Consider the following 19730-nt stretch of genomic DNA (forward strand, 5'->3'; position numbering starts at 1 on the left):
GAAGTCACTTGCCCAGGGTCACACAGTCAGGAGGAAGCATTATTGACTCAACTGGCACCTGTCTTCCAGCCTCAGGCTCCTTCTTGCCCATCATTCCTATCCTGCTTTCTTCCTGAGCCCCCTCTGCCCAGAGTCCTGAGCTGGCCCTCTGGCAGCTTCTGTGTGGGGCCCGGGCAGCTCCCCAGTTCCCAATGCTCACCACAATTATAGTGGCGATCCTTAGGGTCACCTTCAGCCTCGTGGCTATTTCTAGCCATCCAGCAGAATTAATGACCGTTTCTAAGACCCACTCCCTGCTCACTGAGATGTCCCACCTCCTCCTTGCAGGAGAACCCTGAAAGCGGGAAGAGGGCCAGATCAGGTGAGGCAGGAATGGGGCCCAGAAGAAACCATCCAGGCTGCCTCAGAAGGACTTGCCAAGATGTGGTCAGGGTCGCAGAGCGGGTCCCACTGCTTCTCGGTCCCCCCGTGCTCTCAGAGGGCAAATGACAAAGTCTTGGTGAGGCTGGAAGTCTTGCTTCCATTATACAGACAAGAAAGCTGAGGCCCAGGAAGGTCAGTGCTTGCCCAGGGTCGCACGGTTAAGTCCTGGATTAGAACCTAGGACCTGTGGCTCTGGTCCCAGTACACCGGGGCCAAGCCGGCGCCGGGCTGTTAAGAGGAGGCCTGGGCATGGAAGGGTCCTGGGGCAGGGCTCATTCAGCATCAAGGCTGCAGCAGCCGTTGACGGGGGCCCTGGTGCCATCCAGGTCAGGCACCTCATACTCCTCGTCCAGGAAGTCCAGCGAGTTGTTGCTCGGGAGGCCGCGGATGGTGAACTTGTGAGACACTTTGGTCCAGTGCTCACGGTTAGAGGCCACGCGCTCGTACAGCTCTGCCGCCTTGGGGAACAGGTCCTGCAGCAGCCTGGGGGTGCAAGGGCGCAGGGGCAGGGCAGAAGTCAGACTGTGAGTAGCAAGGGCGATGCGGGCTATCCTGCAGGTGGAACTTGCACCTGAGTGTGAGGCCTGGGACAGGATGCTCAAGGAGAGCACGAAGTGAAGGCCTCATGTAAGGGCCAGAAAAGGATGGCTGAGCCCAGAGGCCGCCCAGTGCGTCAGCTGGAGCTCGGAAGCCCAGTCCCTGGGTCTGCCGCAGCCAGCCCCATCCCCTTGGCAGCCGCTCCCCGCCGCCCCCCTGCCCCGAACTCTCTCACTTGTAGATGGGCATTGCGATGTGCTCCATGAAGCTGATCTGCAGCTCAGGGATGTAGGCCTTCTCCCGGTCCATCATCTCCATCGGCCTGTTGCCCATGGCCTTCTCCTGTACGCAGCAAGTTGTCAGGCCCGGCCCCTTCTCCCTCAGTCAGGCACCAGGAAGAAACTTACCCAGCCCTTCCCAGTCCCAGGCCAGGAACCCTCCCCGCAACCTGGACACCCAGGGTTATGACCTACATACCAAGTCTCCCTGGGAGAAGAACTCTTTGTAGATCAGCTCCTGAAAGGCCAGCACTCTCATCACACTCTGTGCATGGGCTCCGTCTACGTGAGCTCCCCTACAGCTCATTCCCAAGACGGCAAACTGAGGCAGCCCTCAGCCCCCACCTCAGGCCCAATTTGTCAGGGGGACAGCCCCAGATGGGATCAAGTGGCTGCATTCCGGCTCCCCTTCCACCAGCCACTGACTTGCTGTGTGACACCCAGTGAGTCTGTGCCCCTCTCTGAATCTCCCCATCTGTCACCTTGAACTGATCTAGGTTTCTGTCTCCCCAAAACTGAGCCAGACTGAGCTTGGCCCAGAGAGGGTGTCTGGGCGGCGGGAGCCACACAGAACTGGGCAGGCAGTTTCTCAGGGAGGGGCAGCACTTACAGCAATCTTCCTGGTCGTCTTCCAGCCCTTGGTCTGGTCAGAGAGGTCACAGGAGGTCATAAGGAGGCAGAGGAGGAGGCTGTGGTGCTGCTTGTTGTTCCGGTCATAACCGACTGTTGGGGAGAGGATGGGGTCAAGGACCCAGGCCCCTCTGTCTAAGGGCAAGACTCCAGGGCCCACCCTCCATGTGCGGCTCAGGAAATCCAGCACTCCTGGATGGGAGCCAAAGGGCTGGGTGCTGGATCTGCCTGGGTCTGGTGGCTCGATGCTGGGCAGGGGGCCAGGGGGTGTCTAAACCCCTGGAGCTGCTCTGCAGCCACATCACCCTCTTGGTGGTCCTTCCCCAACCCCAAGGCCCGGGGTTAACAGCTGGCACCTTCAGCCATCTTCTGGAGGTCTTTGAAGATGCGAAGGTGATGGGCCAGGTCGGTGGCCAAGATGATGTCCCGCATCAGGTCCAGCATACGTTGATAGTCCTGGGCCGGGGCGGGGGGAGCGTCAAGGCCTCCTGCCAGACACCCCCACCCACTCTCTCGGCCCCTTCCCCTGACCCCGTTACCTTCCGGGAGAAGTGGTCGAAGATGTTGCAACCGTGGGTGTTGAGGATGGCGATGGCCTGAGCGAAGTGGTGTCTCTGGGGAGCGGGGAGAGGAAAGATGGGGCCCCAGTGGGGACTGGGGGCACTGTTCACCACTGACCCCAAGAGAGGTAGCAGGCCCGGTACAGCTCCAGCCCCCCAAGGTGAGCACAGCGGGCAGACCCAGGGAGTCTGGGGATCTGGTTCCCATTCTGGGCTCTGTTGCAGACCTCTATGTGACCCTGGGCAGGTCCCTGCAGGCCCTGAGCCTCAGGTCCCTCAGCTGTCACATGGAGGGACACAACCAGGCAAACTCTGAGAGCCTCTCAAACTGGAGTGATTCCGAAATGATCCCCCAGAGTCCTAGACACTAATTCATGCAGCAAACATTTGTTTGCTGACAAAGAAAGGCAGTGATGAGGAGAGGGCAAGGCCCCTGTCTCTCGATGCTGACAGGCTGTCACTTGGAGGAGCAGCAGGCTTAGCCCAGGGCACAGCGAGCAAAAGCAGGGCTGCCAGGAGGCCTCCCGGGAGGGAGTGAACCCCTTGTCTCCCAGGGGCATGCAAGCAGGGGCAGTCTCCAGAGGGGTGTTGTGGGGGGGGGCAGCATGGGGCAAGGTGACCTTGAAAATTTGACTTTTACTGTGTGCCAAGCCCTTGCCAAGGGCAGAGAATTCAGAGACGTCTCAGATTTTGTCCCTCCCCCAAGGAGCTTCCATCTGGGGGGTGGACAGACCCAATTCAAACAACAACCTAAGGCAAAACTGGGAGTGACGGGGGCAGAGTCATCCTAGGCCTGGTGGGGAGCGGGATGCACAGGGCATTCCCAGACACGCAAAGAGAAACATGCTAAATACAAGTCCTCCTGTGCAAACCTGGGCTCGGACAGAATCCGAAGGCTGACTCACACCCCCATCCACACCGGCACCTCTACACACCCATCCAGCCAAAGGAACCAGACATGCCCTGGGCGCGGGGGTGGTGACAGTCCGCAGGGCCTGTCTGGAGAGCAGGGCTTGGGAATAGGAGCAGCTGGGTCACAGTCTAACGATGTAAAGTCACCAGCCTTAAGAGGATGATGGGTACAGGGATATTAGGTAGAACGGTGGTACCTCCATGACAGAGCCCTCGGAGCTGTAGAGCGCAGCCAGCACAGATTTCTGGAAGAACCCCGGAAATCTCCATCACTCTTCACATCCAGATGTAAGTGCCTGCCACATTAGGCTAGGCATTGCCCTGTCCTCCCCGCCCCTTACGACTCTCTTATCTTAGAGCCTTGCAAAGTCTCAGGGAGCCTCCTCCCAGCTCTAAACCAGTTCCTGGTCTCAGCAGCTCCCACCTCCCCTCAGGATCCAGGGCTGAGACTCCCAGACACCCCCAGAGGGTGCCCCCTGTGGGGAGGGCAGAGTCTCACCGAGGCCACCTGGAAGGAGTTGTTTGTGCCTCTGTGGTCCAGGTCATGACACATGCAGGAAATAAACAAGGCGAAGATCTCGATGTCCCTGGTTGGGAGGCAGCAGGGAGAGGGAGATCAGCCCCCTCCCACACAGCCAGAGGAAGAATGGCTGCATGAGTTGTCTGGGAGCCACCAGACAGGAGCTCGGGACGCCTGGGTCCCCTTCCTGGGAAGCAGCCCTGATTTGGAGTTTCATAGGCTCATTGATCCAGGCATATGTGACTGTGAGCAAGTCCCACCTGGAAAACAAGACTATGCAAACTTCGTCACGACACCCTTAGGAGGATCCCAGGAGGTGGTGCATGTTGGGGGCCTGCCACAATGGGAAGGGGACTCCAGCAGCTGCCAGACGTTGGTGGGGAGGAGAGGCTGGCGCAGCCACTCACTCGAGGTAGTTGGAGAGCTCCAGATTTTTGTAGAGCAGGTAGCAGAAGTGGGAGACAGAAAAGGCGTGCATCCAGTTGTGGTAGGGGGGATCCCGGTAGCCCTTCTTCACCATCAGACAGAACCTGGGAGGAGGAGAGAGAGCAGCAGAGGGGCCTCAGACTCTCCTCCTCCAGGAAGCCCTTCAGGGTCTGCCTTGCCCCCATTCCTTTCCGTTACTCATGGTCCCAGGGGCTGGGAATTGCCCCACTCCGACACACCAGGCCACTCCCAGTCATCCTCAGAGACCCCTTCCCAGAGTGCTGGGGCAATGGATATGAGAGTAGAGGACAGAGTGGGGCAAAGCCCGGGTCTCCCCGCCCGTGGAGGGGAAGGCTGGGGTGCGCACCGGGCCAGAGTCGGGCAGTCGATTTTGTAGTTGTTGATGAAATTCATGTCCTGCAGCATGCTCAGAATGGCCTGGAGAGAGCAAAAGGCAGGGACCAGAAGGACTGTGAGTTTTGAAATGACTCCCCTGCCTTGGGCCTTCTTGAAGCCTACCGAATTTTGGAATCTCAGAGCTTTAGATCTAAGCCAGAGAACCATTAAAACAATAACAACAACAACAAAAAACCCCGAAAACCAAAAACCAAAGACCCAGAGAACGACGAAATGGTAGAGCCAAGCATTCCCAGAGCCATGAGCTTTCAGAAATGGGATCTAAGAATTCCTGTAACCAAGTTCACACAAAATCTTAGAAAATCAGGGAGGGCCTGCTAACCCTGAGACCACACGCCCTGGGCAGCCTTAGGCGGTCATCCAGTCCAGCCCCTGAGCCCTGGGAAGGCCCCGTGGTCCATGCTGGCAGACCACATGCCCACTCCATCTCCCGAGGGAGGCCCTCTAGTCTTTGGTAGTGATGGTCTTGCCAGGAAGCTCCTGTCCACGTCTAACTTAAATCCCTGGCTGACATCCTCCACCTCTTACGGTCATATGGGGAAGGGCCAGCTCACCATGGAAGTGTCATCCTCGGGCAGAGAGCGAGGGGTGTAGGTGAAACTGGCAAAGTTGGAGTCAATGGCAGCCACAGGCTGGATTCCATCATGGAGGAGTTTGGTGTATTCATCATCAGAGACCTAGAGGGGACCAACCAGGGTGTTAGAGGATGGCCTCCACCTCCACCCAGTGTCCTCATCCTCAAAATCCCATAGTGGGGGGACCCCCCACCCAAAATGCACCCTCACTGGGCAAGAGATCCCCATTGTCCAGCCCACCCACTGTGCCTCCTTGCCCGTGAAAACCCCAATCTGTAACAGCCTATCCTCAGCAAAGACAGGGAACACCCCTTCACGATATCCTCCAAATAACGCCAGCCTTTCACAGACACTAACTTGAGGGTTCCTTCCTTCAGGGGGGAATGTCCCAGAGTCTAACCTCAGTCCTTCCAACCACAGCTTTGACCCTACCCACAAAGTCTGGGACCTTTTGATTTGGACATAGGTGAGAGGAAAATGAACACCACACACTTTGATCTAAAGCCTGGGACCATTTTTCTGAAACGAAGTCTGGGAATGAGACAGGCTATCAGCAGACTGTAGGGGACTATAGGACCACAGTACCTAGGGGAGCTGGCGGAGGGCCCTGAGTGAGCTTCCTAGCCTTCAGTGATTCTTAAGGTGGGAGTTCTCCCCAGATGTGGGGAACATCAGGCTAAACCAAGTTCCTCCCTGGGCCGGGTCCTGCTGTCAGCCTTGGGGCTAAACCAGAACCTGCTTGAAAGAGGCTGCCTTGAAGGAAAGCAGATCAGGAGGCCTGCCATTGTTCTGGGTCTATTCTTATCTTTAAGAGAGGGCAATCAGAAAACCCAGGCTGGTCCTGGGCCCCTGAGGAACTGGGAGGCAGGGAAGAAACAGATGGTTGCAGGAAACCCTGGGATCCTGAGAAGAAGGACAGAGACTCCGCATAGGCCTCACCTTCATGTGGTACATCATCATCTCGTTGGCTAGGTGGCTGCGATACTGGGCCTCATTCACTTTCTTGTATAGGAGGGACTGGGGGAGAGAGGGAAAGATGGGGCTCAAGCAAAGTGGCTATGAAATCTCAGAATGCCCAGGACAGGGACAAAGGGGTCAGACAGAACCCCCCTCCTGTCCCATGCTGACCCTAGTCCGAGCCTTCAAGCTCCAGCCCAGAGTAGGGAGCACCCTCTGACTCCCCCCCAAACCTCCCTCCCCTTGCTCCTCCTCCCCAGGTCTTCTTGGCATTTGATCTGGCACTTTGCACCCCCTCCTGAGCCTGCCCCAGTCTTCAGTCATGGAGTCTGAGTTCCAAAGCAGGGAAAGAGAAGCAAGGAAGTGGGAGAGCCTCAGGAACCTAGTGGTTGGCTTCCCTGAGCCAGAACTCCCAATTCTGGACAATGAGACCCAACGTTTCCCAAAAAGAAGCTAACCAGGGGCTTGGGTTGAGGTTGCTTTGGGAAGAGATGGGCCATAATGACAATTGGAGTCTTCCCTGATCCTAGAAGGCTAACAGGACAAGATAGTATATAATAATAGTATCCTGATTTTCAGATGGGAAACAGGTCAGAGGTGACCAGCAGGCACTGTCGGCTGTATAGTGACCCAGAGCAGAACTCCAAGTTACAGACCCGTGCTCTGGACAAAGTCAATGAGGAGAGGATAACAGAAGGTCCTGCACTGGCTCTAGGCCCTGTCCCCACTCACATGGGCTATGCTGATGCCACAGTAGATGGAGAAGGCTGTCGCCAAGTCCTCATCGAATTTGCTGAACCATGGTCCGTTAATCTTGTTCACCAGCTCGGCCACACCGATGACCTCTGGGGACCAGAGAGGGGCTAGCACCAGCCGGTGGGTGTGTCCGGTGGCGTCTGCCTTCCCAGGGTGTCCTCAAGGGACGTCCAGGCCTGGGTAACCGCAAGGCCTTTCTGCTCTGGGACTCTAGGGCGGTGGGGAAGGGTCGCCAACCCTCCGCTCGGCTCCGCCCCATCCTGCTCAGGCCCGCCCCGCCCCGCCCCGCCCCGCTCCGCTTCCCGGAGCCGCCGGGAGCTCGCACCCTGGTTCTCGTTCTTGATGGGGAAGCAGAGGATGTTGCGCGTGCGGAAGCCCGTGCTGTCGTCCACGCCGCGGTAGAAAAGCGGGTGCGCGTAAGCGTCTGGGATGTTCAGGATCTGGCCGGTGGTTGCCACGTGGCCCGCAATGCCCTGGTCAGCCGGGATGCGGATCTCATAGCTCTGCCGGGGCGGTAACGGAGTAGGGAGGAAGTCAGCGGCCCGCCAGGGAGCGGACCGTGTACTGTCCCTTCTGCTCCCTCGCCGCCCTGCGGACTCCTGGCTCCCAGAACTACGGCCACACCCGCCCTCCGCGCGGCCGCGCCTCACCTCGTCATCCACCACACCCCCATCGAACACCTTGGCCACCAGCTCATTCTGGTCCAGCAGGAACACGGAGCAGCTGTGGGGAGATAGCCTCAGTCGACAGAGCCCTGACACCCCTCTCTGACCGCCCCCCCCACACACACACACACACTTCTCACGACTTAGGGCAAAGCCCAGATTTCTGAAGCCTGGAAGGAGTGCTCCGTTACGAGACCCTCTGGAGGGCTGGCTGACTCCAGACATAAATTCATCCCAAGGACTTTTTTTCCTCCTTGTTGCGGCTACTGTGTGCCAGGCACTGTGTTAGGAGCTGGGGATCCGTGGCCAGCAAAGGGAGCCCCCCACCCCTCCACTGTCATTGGACGTTACTAGTAAGGGACATAAGCATGAAATAAAGGATCATACAAAACATGACAGGGTCCCACAAGGAGGCAGTTGTGGGGAGGGGAGAGGGAAAAGGAAAAAGGGGATGAGACCTGAGGACTGGGGCCTCTGCTGCCCCACCCTGAGGTAGATTCGCTTACATCTCAGCATTGCTGAGGTTTCTGGCCTCTGTGATGATCTCCTGGAGCAGGACAGAGACATCATCTGTGGGTGGGAGAAGCGTGGACGGCAGTGATGAGACCAGGCTAGAGTGCCAAGAACAAGCCTTCTCACCTTTCCTCCCCAAAACGCCCACCCCCACTCCCACCCCACAGCTGGGCAAGGAGGAGGACAGTTCACTCACCCAGGTGAGTGAAGAGGTTCTTTGCTACTTGGAGAAGAGCCTGGAATGGAGAGAATGAAGATAGTAGGGGTTGGCGTTGCAGAGGGGTCCCCCTCTCCAGCCCCTTGCCTCCAATGCTTCCTGAGTCTTCTCATTCCTCCTCTCTGGCTCTCTGGTCATGCTGAGGACTGGCAGAGTCTAATTATATCATCTGGCTACCAACTGAAGGAGTGGGAAGTACAGCCCCAGTGAAGGAGCACAGTAATCTGGAGTCTCGGGCTCTCCCTCACGTCGGGCTCCCGCTGCCCAGATGTTGCTGTAGTACCCAAGTTGAACACTAGAGGACGATCGCACACAGTGACTGCAGCCAGCAGCGGGCCAGCCGGAGGAACCACTGACCCATCTCCCTCTTTAAGAAGCCTCCAGGGCACTAGGTAGCTAACCTTCCTACCATCAGTCCAGAAAGACAGGGGCTTTTCCCTATGGGTGATGCTCTGGGGCTGAGAGCTGGGTGACTTCATCTCCAAGAGAGGCTCATAGTAGGTGACTCACCTGGCACTCACACTTGAGCTTTTGCTCCTTCTGGAAGGCCAGGGTGCTGGTGAGCACAGTGCTCGTGTAGTGGAAGCAGTGCTGGATCACACGCTCATCCTGGTCCGTGAACCTGGGGCAGGGGGCAGGGGTCACCAGAGAGGCAGTGGACAGCGGTCTTCCCTCCCTGTTTCTCCTTGCTTCCATTTCCCCAGGAAGTCCACTCAGAGACGCATCAGCTAAACATCACTCCCCTCTACCCGGGCTGCTCGCGGCATATGCAGCTGAGGCCAGCTTCCCCCTCAGACTGGGGGCTTTCTGAGGGGAAGGCTCTAATCTCCCTCAGACCAAAATGTGTTTTCCTCCTCAAACTATTGTTTCTTGAAGCCAGAGCTATGTCCCCTTCCACTGACTTCGGATTTATCCACACTGAGGTTGGGTCTCCCCTCTCAGACTACACAATTGCTTGGGCCAGAGCTGGGTATTCTCCTGCTCTTCCCCAGGGGCCACCAGCCTCAGAGAGGGGCATTGGTCCCACCCTGCCTTGTCCAGCTTCTGTCACTGTCCTACTCTTCCAACTCTGCAGGCTGTGATTTGGTGCTGCCATAAATTCTAACGTGGCTGCGAGGAGGAGCCCATCTCTCTCAGAGCTAGCTCCCATTTGGCAAGATGACCCGTGGTCCTCCTAAGGTCATTCAATCTGGCCACCGAGTGACAGGGAGTTCTGTGGGGCTGGATGGACCAAGCTAGGGAGGATCTGCACTGGAGACATGGGTTAGCCTCTCAAGTGGGGGCCTTAGGAATGAAGGGGAGAAGCATGCCTCTGAGATCTTGACCTCTCGGCCCCCAGATTTCCCTGCCTAGTCTTCTCCCCATTTTATGGCCAGTCTTGGTGCTCCTTTGCCAGGGTATCCCCCACTCCTGCTGGCTGCCTCATGCTTTGGGTCTAGATCCCTGCCCCCACCACCCTGTATCCTCTCCCCACCCTCCCTAACACAGCATGTGAGTTCCCTCAGTCTGGTCCCGCTCACCTCTGTCCCCACATCTATGGGTGTCTCTCATACTAAGCCTTACTGAGATCCTCATCATTCTGAGAAAACCTCAGGCTCTTTCACACCTTCACGCTTTTCCCCACACTGTTCGCTCTGCCTAGAATACCTTTCCCACCCTCCTCCCTCTCTGCCCTGAAAATAAACTTCAAATCTTGAAGGCAGGGACCATGACTGTGTCACCCAGTGCAGAACTGGTGCCAGAGAGATAAATGGGAGGTGCCTGCTAAGTGCTTTAACTGTATTCTATGTCTGCCCTGGCCACCAGCCCTCTCATGCTCCCAGCTCAAGGGACTCTGGGGTCCCTGTTCTTTGGGCTCCAGGCAGGTTGTCTGCCATGCCTGCTCTGAGCGGAATCCCACCTTTCTCATACACTCATTCAGCACTCACTCCCTGAAATGTGTGGGACCCAGAGATGGCTACAGAGCTGTCACCAAGCCCCATCTCATTTCCCTTCTGATGCCACCTCTCCTCCAGGTCTAAGGCCATCTCAGAGCCCAGTCCCCCAGCCAGCAGCCAGAGGTCACAGCCCCTGCTGAACCCCCTCTCTCTGTACTCCCCTCCCGAGGGACCTTTCTGAGGCCATCTGATCAGTTCAGGGCTGGACACAGTAGGTGCCCGATGTGTGCTTGCTGAACGATGTAAATTCTCCCACCAGTAGGACGCCAAGCACGGATGACACAGATCCCACACCCTCCCTGCCTCAGGGCGTTCTGCTTCAGCCCCATTTTCACTTCCCCAGGCCTAGCTGCCCTGCCTGCAGAGCTCTGTGTTGGCAGGTCTTGCTCCTTAGGCCTACAACTCCCAGATCTCTGCCTCACCCTTGCAGACACCATGCCCAGACTTTCTGACATCTCAGTCGTCCCAACATCCCCAGTGTCCACTTTCTGCAGGACCTACAGCCCAGTCTGCTTGCTGGAGCCCCAGGGGCCGAGTGTTTTGTCAGTATGTCCGCATCCTGGAATCAAGACTCACCCCCCACCCACCTGCTCATTCCTCCCTGTGAGACTCAGGCACAGTCTGAGAGAGCAGTGGACCACATGTGGCAGCGCTCACATACAGAGCCTGTGCCCAGGACAGACACAGCTCCCTGGTCACGGCACCGTTTCTCACTCAGCTAAACTCCATGCTCAGCCGACTCTTGCAGGCAGCTCCTACCAAGTAATGAGCTGGAGTAGGACATGAAATCTATTTACAATTCCACTTCTAGACCCCAAATCTGACCTCAGTTCTTGAGAATAGCTTCCTAAGCCTCTTTACCTGACTCTGCCCTTCCCACCACTGTTTTCTAGGATTCTTAGAGCTGCCCTGTCAGTGTCTCTACAGTCCTTCAGCTTATCCCAACCCCCCACCTCTTCCCTTTAGTCCCTGTCCACAGTGTCAGTGGCGCTCTCTGGGTCCCAGAGAGTTCACCCATCCCAGAGCTCACCACCCTCCATCAGGGCAGTTTCCAGCAGAAGTGCCAAAAGAGGGTGAAGGTAAGTGGGTGAAAGGCCAGTTCTCTCTAAGAGTAGATAATCCAAACTAGAGGAATTGGGCAAAAGAAGGGGAACTCACTTGGACCTCAACATGATGTTTTTTTTTAAGATTTTATTTATTTATTTGACAGAGAGAAAGAAAGAGAGAGAGAGAGAAAGAGCACAAACAAGCAGGGGGAGCACCAGGCAGAGGGAGAAGGAGAAACAGGTTCCCTGCTGAACAGGGAGCCCAATGTGGGGCTCGATCCCAGGGTTCTGGAATCATGACCTGAGCTGAAGGCAGATGCTTAATGGACTCAGTGACCCAGGCACCCCTCAACATGATTTTAAATAAGCCAAAATGGGTGACGGAGAGTCACCAATGACCTGTGTCTCAGCCAGAAGAAGCTGCAGCACATTCAGAATCCCCTAGGCTCCTGCACCAACAAACCATTTGGCCCACCACTGCTGGGACAGTGTCCCCTGCCTGGAGCCTTTCCCTCACCGTGGCCCAAGCAAAGCCCTGCCCAGCCTCTCAGCTCCACCTCCTGATCCACGTCACCCAACCAAGACTCACGGGTCTCCTCCAAGCTTGTTGAAGGCGCAGGCCAAGGCCACCACCTGGTCAGTGGCCCGGCTGATGACAGGGACGCAGAGCATGGCCTGCAGCTCACAGCCCAACATGCTTTGCAGCTGTTGCACATCCTCCTGCAAAGGGGAAGGGTGTCAAGGTAGGGATGGAGGGAGGGAATGTGCTTTGTCCGGAGCCCACCACCACACCCTGCAACAGGCAGTTCTAAAGGGCTCCTGCAGAATGGGAAGGACTAAACACGGGAGTGGCTTGGAAGAAAGTCCCTGGGGCTTGTCTCCCCCGTTCACAAGCTGCCTTCTCCCAGAGACCCTGTCCCTTTGCCTCCTCCCCCAGTCCAGCCAGTCCATGGCTTACAGAGGCGAGATCTTTCCGCTGGATAGACTTCTTATCTTCCACCACCTGGCCCAGGCGCCCTGTCGTCAGCTGGGGAGTGAGAAGAGGCTGAGTCAGGGCCCCGCTCTCTCCAAGGTCAGGTGACCTCAGATTCAACCCCCCTCCCAAGTCTGGAAGTTCCAGCAACTTCTTCAGTAAATCCAAAGGGTGGATAGAGTCAATACTGGGGAGCTGGGGTGGAAGGTGTGGTGGAGAGAAGTTTTGCTCTTGACCAGAATCCCCTTCGGATGACATTAGAGTCTTCCCTAATTAGAAGAGAGAAAAGCAAACTCCACAGAGAGTGGAACTCAACAGATTCTAAGAGAGCCAAATCCAGAAATATTCCAACAGAAGTGAACTGGTCCCAAGTAAGCTTTTCTATAGATTGTAAGAGATCTCTCCTAATGGATCCTGTTCATGACAGATTGTTATCTCTCATAACATTTCTAAATATATTTCAAGATCCAGATACTTCCAGCAGATTCCAAGAGATTCTAGCAGAGATCCCCGTCTCTGTGGCCAGCTCCCTGGGCCCCTCACTGGCCCTAACTCCTTCCACAGACTCCCAACACTGAGGAGGGACGGGGGACTCACCGGAAAGCTGGTTTCCTCCTGTAGCACTTTATCTCCAATGACCTGAGGGGCAAAGTGGAGGCACCAGTTAAAGGGTGGGCAAGGCTGTTCCCTTCGGAGACCCAGGTCCCCGGGTCTCTGGCCCCCTCTCTAATCCACAGTGGACCTGGGCCCTCACCTTACAGGAAAGCTGGAGATTGTCCTCGGACACCAGCAGGAGGCAGCAGCGAGATGCCTGGGTTTCCTGCTGCAGCTGAGAGGCAGGGACCAAGGGAGCGGCTGACCGCGGATCTGGGGCCACCCCCACTTCCCACCCTCTCGCCTCTCCGAGGCTCCTCAGGTGGGAGGAAGGGAGGGCGGGGCGCCGGAATCTGATTGAGAAGGGCCCTAGGTCCCTGGAGGACCACCGGGGGCGGGGGAGAAGCACGTGCACTCACGTATTGGAGGACTTTGAGCTGCAGGGAAGAGGCGTCCAGGTCGTAGAGTTCCCCTGCAGTGGGGAGGCGCGGGGCAGAGGGAAGACTCATCGACTCCCCCAGGGGTGCTCCACCTGCCGGCCCGGCCTGTAGACCTCCCTTCCACTTGCCACTCCGGTCCCCCATCCCGGGCGCGCCCCACCCCATAGGCCCGTCCCTTCCAGGTTAGATCCTGTCGGGCCGCGGGGCCCCGCCGGGTCCTCACCGCACAGCTGTAGGATCTTCCGGTCCTGGTCCGTGTACGCGACGCCGCCCTTCTGGTCTGCCGCCGCCGCCGCCGGGGGGTTCTGGACCGCTTCGGAGGCCGCGCCGAGCCCGCGCTGCTGCAAGGCCTGCACCCTTCGCAGGGCCACCAGGGTCTGGGACAAGCCGAGTGGTCAGCGAGTCACTCGCCCCACCTGTGCGACGCTCGCCGCCGCCTGGAGACCTTTGCCTTCGCGCGGTCGCCCCGCGGTGCCCCCTGCCCCCCCCCCCCCCCCCCCCGTCCCAAACAATTCAGCCCTTAGCGCTCCACCCACCCGTAGGCTCCCAGTGCCCCAGGTGCATCCTTCAGTCCTTGAACAGCTAGGGACAGGGTTTGTCCCCCTGGCTGGCCCCCAGGCTCTTACTAGACAGGGCGGGGTCAGATTTCTCCGCTTCTCTGGCACTCAGGGAGTTGGAAGGCCTTGTTAAAGTCACAAACTCCTAAAGTCTCAGGATCATTAAGTACATAGTCCTTCCTAAGTATTGACAAGGTATCTGACTTGCCTTATCTCACTGTACAATAAGCAAGTCCGTGCTATCCTCATCCTCATTTTCAGATGTGAAACTGAGGCCCAGAAAGGTTAAGTGACTTGCTCAAGGTCACATGGCCCAAAGATGGTGGACAGGAACCCAGGTCTGTCCAGTTCCCCGGCCAGATCATCTTCCTACCAGTTGTGGTGAGGTCTTCAGCAGCCCCCATCTTACCCGGCCCTACCCCCACTCACATGCTTCTCTACCGCCTGCAGGCTCCACTCTTCACTGTCGCTCAGCTGGCCACAGTGCACCTGAAGGAATAAGAGAGGGGGACCACCTGTGACCTCCCCGAGGCTCCTATCCCATGCCCAGGACAAGTCACCATGCCCAGGACTGTCACTACCAACACATCCACCCCCCAATCTGTGGGCCTCAATGATAAGCCTATCCTTCTGACCAAGCAGATGACTCCAGGAAAATCCCCTCCTCCAGGAAGCCTTCTAGGGCTAATCCAAAGAAAGATCTCTGCCTTTTCAGACACGGTCCCATTAACAGCACAACCCAGGTGTCCAGTGAGGGAAAGGGGGGAGTGACCTTGGACCCCTTTCCATCTCCCAGCCCATGGAGCTCCTTAGGCTCTGATTATGGAATCAGTGGTATTAGCCTCAGCCCCCAACTCCATACTTTCCGAGTTGAGGCTTGAGCTGCCCTGGAGTCTGCAGTAAGGGAAGAGTTTCAACATTTATGATGCATCTGTCGAGCCTGAAGAACTTGGGAGGAAGGTTGGGAGAATGGTTGAAAGGAGTGATAAAGTGCTTGCTTTACACATGTGGGATTCTCACCAGCTTCCATCCTGCACATGAGCCAAGGCCCAGAAAGGTTGTATTGCCTTGCCCATGGTCACACAGCAGAAAGTGGCAGAGTCTGGGAGAGCCCCATTCACTCCCTCCCCTTGTCTGCCCATACCTTCCCCTCTCAGGATCCACTCTCAGCCCTTCCACCCCACCCCCCATCATCTATCATCCAACTTCCCTGTGTCAATCATGAGGAATACCCTTAGCGCATCTTCTATCCTTTGTGAACACTCTTCCCTGACCCCTGCATGGATGGGCACTTGGTAAGAAAATGGCGGGGGGGTGGGGGGCAGTCTGGGAGCCCACGGCAGGCCCTGCTAGCTAGGCTCCCCACCTGCGTCACCAGCTTCCTGTGCCTACTCAGAGCTGCTTGCCACCTGCAGGGCTCCCCACAGTGACTGCACTGGGGTCCCTCCTTCATCCTCCCTCCCCACGCAGCAGCCCCCATCCGCCTCTGCTCTAGGTCCCCTGCCTGGAGCAGATGGAGAGGAGGAGCCCAACGGGTTCTCAGAAAGCTCACAGTCTGGCTGGGGTGGGATGGAGTGGGGGATGCAAATGGTGGGGTGCAGAACCTCAGACCTGAGGAAGTAGGAGAGGGCAGATGGTGTGGGTGGGAACCTCAGGGTTGTGGGGGCTCCGAGGGGAAGGGCATTAGGGGAGCTTCAAGAACTGGCACTGAAGTATGGGGAGGACAGGTGGAGCCTGAAGAGAGGGGACACTGTAGCCAGGGGTGTCCTGGCAGGACTGGCTAAGAGGTGGCATGGGGATGGGACGTCCAGGGTGGGGGTAGGATCCACGGTGCCACAGGGGGAAGAGCTTTGAGTGCAAGGCGAAGGAATTGGACTTTAGCTTCACTGTACTGGGGATCCATGGCAGACTCTAGCATCTGTGGACCAGAGATGGTTGTTGAAGGTTAAGTTCTAGACAAAGTGCCACCATCTAGGACTCCCGCAGGACAGGGAGTTGAAAGAGGCTGGGAGCATGGTTGATCTGTGTATGGCTTACATAAACATGTCAGTATTTTACTGTTAGTAGATGGGGGAGGCTATCCTTCTTATTCCTTCCACCTGGACCCATCTCTCAGGAAAAGGGAAGATTGGGACCCCTCCAGGACTATGCGACAACCAGTTCCTGGGTTCTCAACACAGCCTAGAGCCAACACAGAGCTGGGAGACCGAAGGAGAGCTTCAGAAGGCTGGAGACAGGGACGTTCTCCTGTACCCCTTGGACTCCCCCCCACCCCCCAGTCCAGCGCAGCCTCCTGGGCTGCCTCAGCCCATCCCCACCCAGCCTATGCATGAGCCCACACACATTCTCCTGAAAAGCCTCAGCACCCACCCCTACGCTCACTTTCCCATGGAGATGCTCAGGCGTGTGGGCACACATGGAGTAGAGTCCCAGACTCAAAGGCATCCACACACCCACACCCACAGCATACACACCATCCATATGGGCACATTCAGACCCGTACACAGGACACCTGGGTTCACATAGCCAAGAGCCATGCACACACTCCTGCTCCCCCATAGGCAAACATACAATCACCAGCACTCATGCATGGCTTTTTGCTCACCCACAGGAACACACAATTGCAGCCTACTCTTACTAATCAGGGAGTGTGTCTGGGGCCCCGTGGGAACACTCAGTTGTGGGCACTGGGGCTGCAGAGAGGGTTGAAAGCCCAGCACAGCCCTCAAACCCCTCACCCTCACCAAGTTCAGTGTGGCTAAGCGCATGAACATGTCGTCCTCATGTAAGGAGCCGGTGTGGCTGCCAGAGCAGGATTCGGGAAGCATAGGCACAAATCATGCATCCGATGCCAGGGACCAAGGGCCACCCTCTCCTGGGACTTCTCATCCCAGAACTAAAGAACAGAGGTAAGGACTCTTTGCACACGAAGAATCTGCCGTTCAGGTACCTTGAGCTGCAGACGCCCAGCACTCAGCCACACAGCCCCGCACCTGGCCAGCACAGTCCTCAGACAGCCCTCCACCCACAGTATCTCCATCAGGCACCAATATTCCTTGCAGGGCTCCCTGTTTCCTTGCCAGCATTTGCAATTCTATCCCTGTTTGGTTCACTTGTTTGATGTCTGTCTCCCGACACCTCCAGGCTGTATGACCTGCGAAGCCAGGGGTCAGTCACTGCTCTGTTGGCAGCACCTAGCACACCATGCCTGGCAATGCCCGAGAAATGGGTCTTTGACTGATAGATGGGCAGGAGGATGGATGGACAGATGGAAGGATGGATAAATGGATATCAAGAGCAGAGAGTCTGAGAAAGGAGTGGGGCTTGTTGAGGATGGAGCTGGTGAATCAGCTAGTGAATCTCTGCCCTGTGGCATCCTCTTTACCCTTCGGCCCTCTGCTGTCAGGATCTGGTTGTAGCTAGGATGTCAGGGGCAGCCTGTGCCGCCTCTGGAAGCATGTGAGATCCAGGGGGACACAGGGCCTAGCAGATGTGCATGCACTGGGGAGAGGGGTGTCCTGGGGAATTGCACTTCTATCTGAGGCACAGGCTTGGAGGAGAGGCAGACTGAATAATTTAAGTACTTTTCAAGAGCTCTTAAAGAAAAAAAAAAAAAAAAAAAGAGCTGCCCGGGGCCTTTGAGGAAGTGGGAAGCTAGTTGTCGGGAACTTCTCCTGGCAACCAGAGCCCCAGGTGACATCTTGCTCAGCACCGTGCACCCCAAGCCTCAGCCTCACCAGGATCACTTTTCTCCCAACCACCCTTCTCCCCACCCTGCCTTGGCTCATGCTGTTTACTCCTAGAATATCCTTTCCCTTCTTCTCTGCCTGTCAACCTCCTACATATGCTCCAAAGCCCCACTCAATTGCTACCTCCACTATGAGACACCCCTTGGTGCTCCAGCCTCTGCCACCAGAACACCTGCCAGCAGCATTTATTTCATTTGGCCAGTGGTCACCTGAGGCTGTGCCTGCCTTCCCCCAGATGGAGCTTCTAGAAGGCCCAAATGGGTCTCACTCGGCTCTCTGCCCCAGCACCCAGCCTGGATGCCCAGAGCAGGTTTTCTAGGGTGTACTGAATGTGAGTAAGGCTGGCCGCCTCCCCTTCCGCAGCCCACAACACACATATACACACAGGCCTTTCTTCCCGCAGGTGAAGGCAGAAACCTGGACTCCAGGTCCAACCTGAGCCAAGCTGAGCTGTGGTCATGGCAGCCATCCTCCTGCCGGCAAGATGAACAAACTCCGAACGTCCTCCTCTTGCTGGAGTGGCTTCCCTTCTGACCCGGCCCTCACTAGACCGCCACAGGAAATCCTGTTCAGCAACCTGGCACCCCCAGACTCTTCTCCCTCAGAGGTGGGCCACCGAGTTACCCCCTCCCACCGCCCACCTCTGCACATTGCCCCCAGCCCTGGGCCTCTTCCAAGCCACCCGCTCTGGCACAGATTGGGACCAAAAGAGGGAGGGAAGCCGCGCTGAGAAAGAACTCTGTGCCAACAGCAGATCCGTCCCCTGCGGGAACAGAAGCTGGGGGTGGGGGAGCAGCTTGCGGGAGAAACCGAGGGACCGACGGCTCCCTCAGTCAGGCAGATGGGTCGCCGAGGAGACCAAGCCAAGCACTCCTTCCTTCCTCTCCTCTTCCCCCTCTCCCCGCGGCCGGCCCCCACTCCCACTGCCCTCCCCCGCCAGCAGCTCCGGAAAGGTCAGGCGCCTCGGAAACCTTTAATTCCGTTTTAATGAGCTCGGGAGGAGTCCCATGGGCGCAAGATGACCCCCTCTTCATCTGTCCGCGCCCCCAGGTCTGAGCCTTATTGAGGTTGTGGCTGCCTCGGTGAAGCCGACCCGCCAATAATGGCCATTGGGGGGCGCCAACCCTCGGTTCCTAGGACAGGAGGATTTGATTTACGCGAGAAGAGCCTGAAAGAGTGGCTGAGGCAGCCCCACTAGGCTCAGCCAAGCTCGGCTGGTGGAGCAGAAAGCTGGTGAGCTCCGCCAGGGGGCAGCAGAGGGCAGGGGGAGCCTGGGCCCGGGTTCCCTGCCTGACTGCCCACCATCCCACTACCCCCGGCTCCTCCCCCACACACCCCCGCCCCGCCAAGCAGCGCATCCCTCCTTTGCCGTTGAAGCCCCTTCCCCTCCCTCACCCCCTCCAGGAAGCCCGCCCATCGTCGCCAGCATCAGCGATGGTGCTGGATGCTTTCCCAGGCAGCCCCTCCCAGTGGGCCCCCCTCATGCTCCTGAGCTCCAGCCACGGGATTCTGGCCGGCCTTCCCCCACTGGCTCTTTTTGTCGGCAACATGTCCTCCCTTCCTCAGTGTCTGTCAGGCCTTCTGTGGACACAACCCCCTGCCCCTAACCCAGCAGGGAGGATGCCAAAGAGGAAGCAAGGTCAGGGTTGCACAGATAGCTCCAATCAGGCTGAGAAGTACAAGAGAGGCTCGTACATATCTCTGAATGTTGCTGACAGGGCCGATGATTTCGTCCTGCCCATTCAAGGTAAGGCGAAGAGCTGGGGTGTGGGAAAAACCCAGACTCCTCCCAGATCCCCATTTCCCCCACTCCAGTCCAGTTTGCTGCTCTACACACACACACACACACACACACACACACACACACACACACACACGGGCTTCATCCCCTGTTCCTCCCTTGTTCCTCTCTCCCCCAATCCCACCCCACACTGTTCTTACCAAGATGACCGCTGCCACAGCCCCAGCCTCCTTGTCCACGAGCGGCATGACCAGCACTGAGGGGGAGAGGGCAATGAGGTAGTCCTGCGGGGCCAGTGAGGCTCAGA

General features: G+C 57.4%; 1 protein-coding gene across 2 annotated transcripts in view; it reads right to left on the reverse strand.

Annotated features, from left to right (window-relative positions):
- Positions 1-253: 253 nt before the first annotated feature.
- Positions 254-19730, reverse strand: part of PDE2A (phosphodiesterase 2A) — a 91274-nt gene continuing 71797 nt past the window's right edge. For both annotated transcript variants that reach the window (XM_059410107.1, XM_059410108.1), the window contains 26 exons: positions 19624-19679; positions 14363-14422; positions 13600-13753; positions 13356-13408; positions 13097-13171; positions 12940-12981; positions 12328-12396; positions 11959-12089; positions 8897-9008; positions 8366-8405; positions 8163-8226; positions 7642-7714; positions 7317-7494; positions 6968-7080; positions 6218-6295; positions 5258-5380; positions 4654-4724; positions 4268-4390; positions 3840-3927; positions 3538-3585; positions 2408-2482; positions 2225-2324; positions 1849-1961; positions 1438-1476; positions 1196-1302; positions 254-906 (listed from right to left, as the gene is read on the reverse strand). In XM_059410107.1, coding sequence (XP_059266090.1) covers positions 696-906; positions 1196-1302; positions 1438-1476; positions 1849-1961; positions 2225-2324; positions 2408-2482; positions 3538-3585; positions 3840-3927; positions 4268-4390; positions 4654-4724; positions 5258-5380; positions 6218-6295; positions 6968-7080; positions 7317-7494; positions 7642-7714; positions 8163-8226; positions 8366-8405; positions 8897-9008; positions 11959-12089; positions 12328-12396; positions 12940-12981; positions 13097-13171; positions 13356-13408; positions 13600-13753; positions 14363-14422; positions 19624-19679 — 2396 coding nt within the window. In that variant the 3' untranslated portion in view covers positions 254-695. The remainder of the gene's footprint in view (positions 907-1195; positions 1303-1437; positions 1477-1848; positions 1962-2224; positions 2325-2407; positions 2483-3537; positions 3586-3839; positions 3928-4267; positions 4391-4653; positions 4725-5257; positions 5381-6217; positions 6296-6967; positions 7081-7316; positions 7495-7641; positions 7715-8162; positions 8227-8365; positions 8406-8896; positions 9009-11958; positions 12090-12327; positions 12397-12939; positions 12982-13096; positions 13172-13355; positions 13409-13599; positions 13754-14362; positions 14423-19623; positions 19680-19730) is intronic.

Source organism: Mustela nigripes, chromosome 1, assembly GCF_022355385.1.
Source record: "Mustela nigripes isolate SB6536 chromosome 1, MUSNIG.SB6536, whole genome shotgun sequence".
NCBI classification, from domain to species: Eukaryota; Metazoa; Chordata; class Mammalia; order Carnivora; family Mustelidae; genus Mustela; species Mustela nigripes.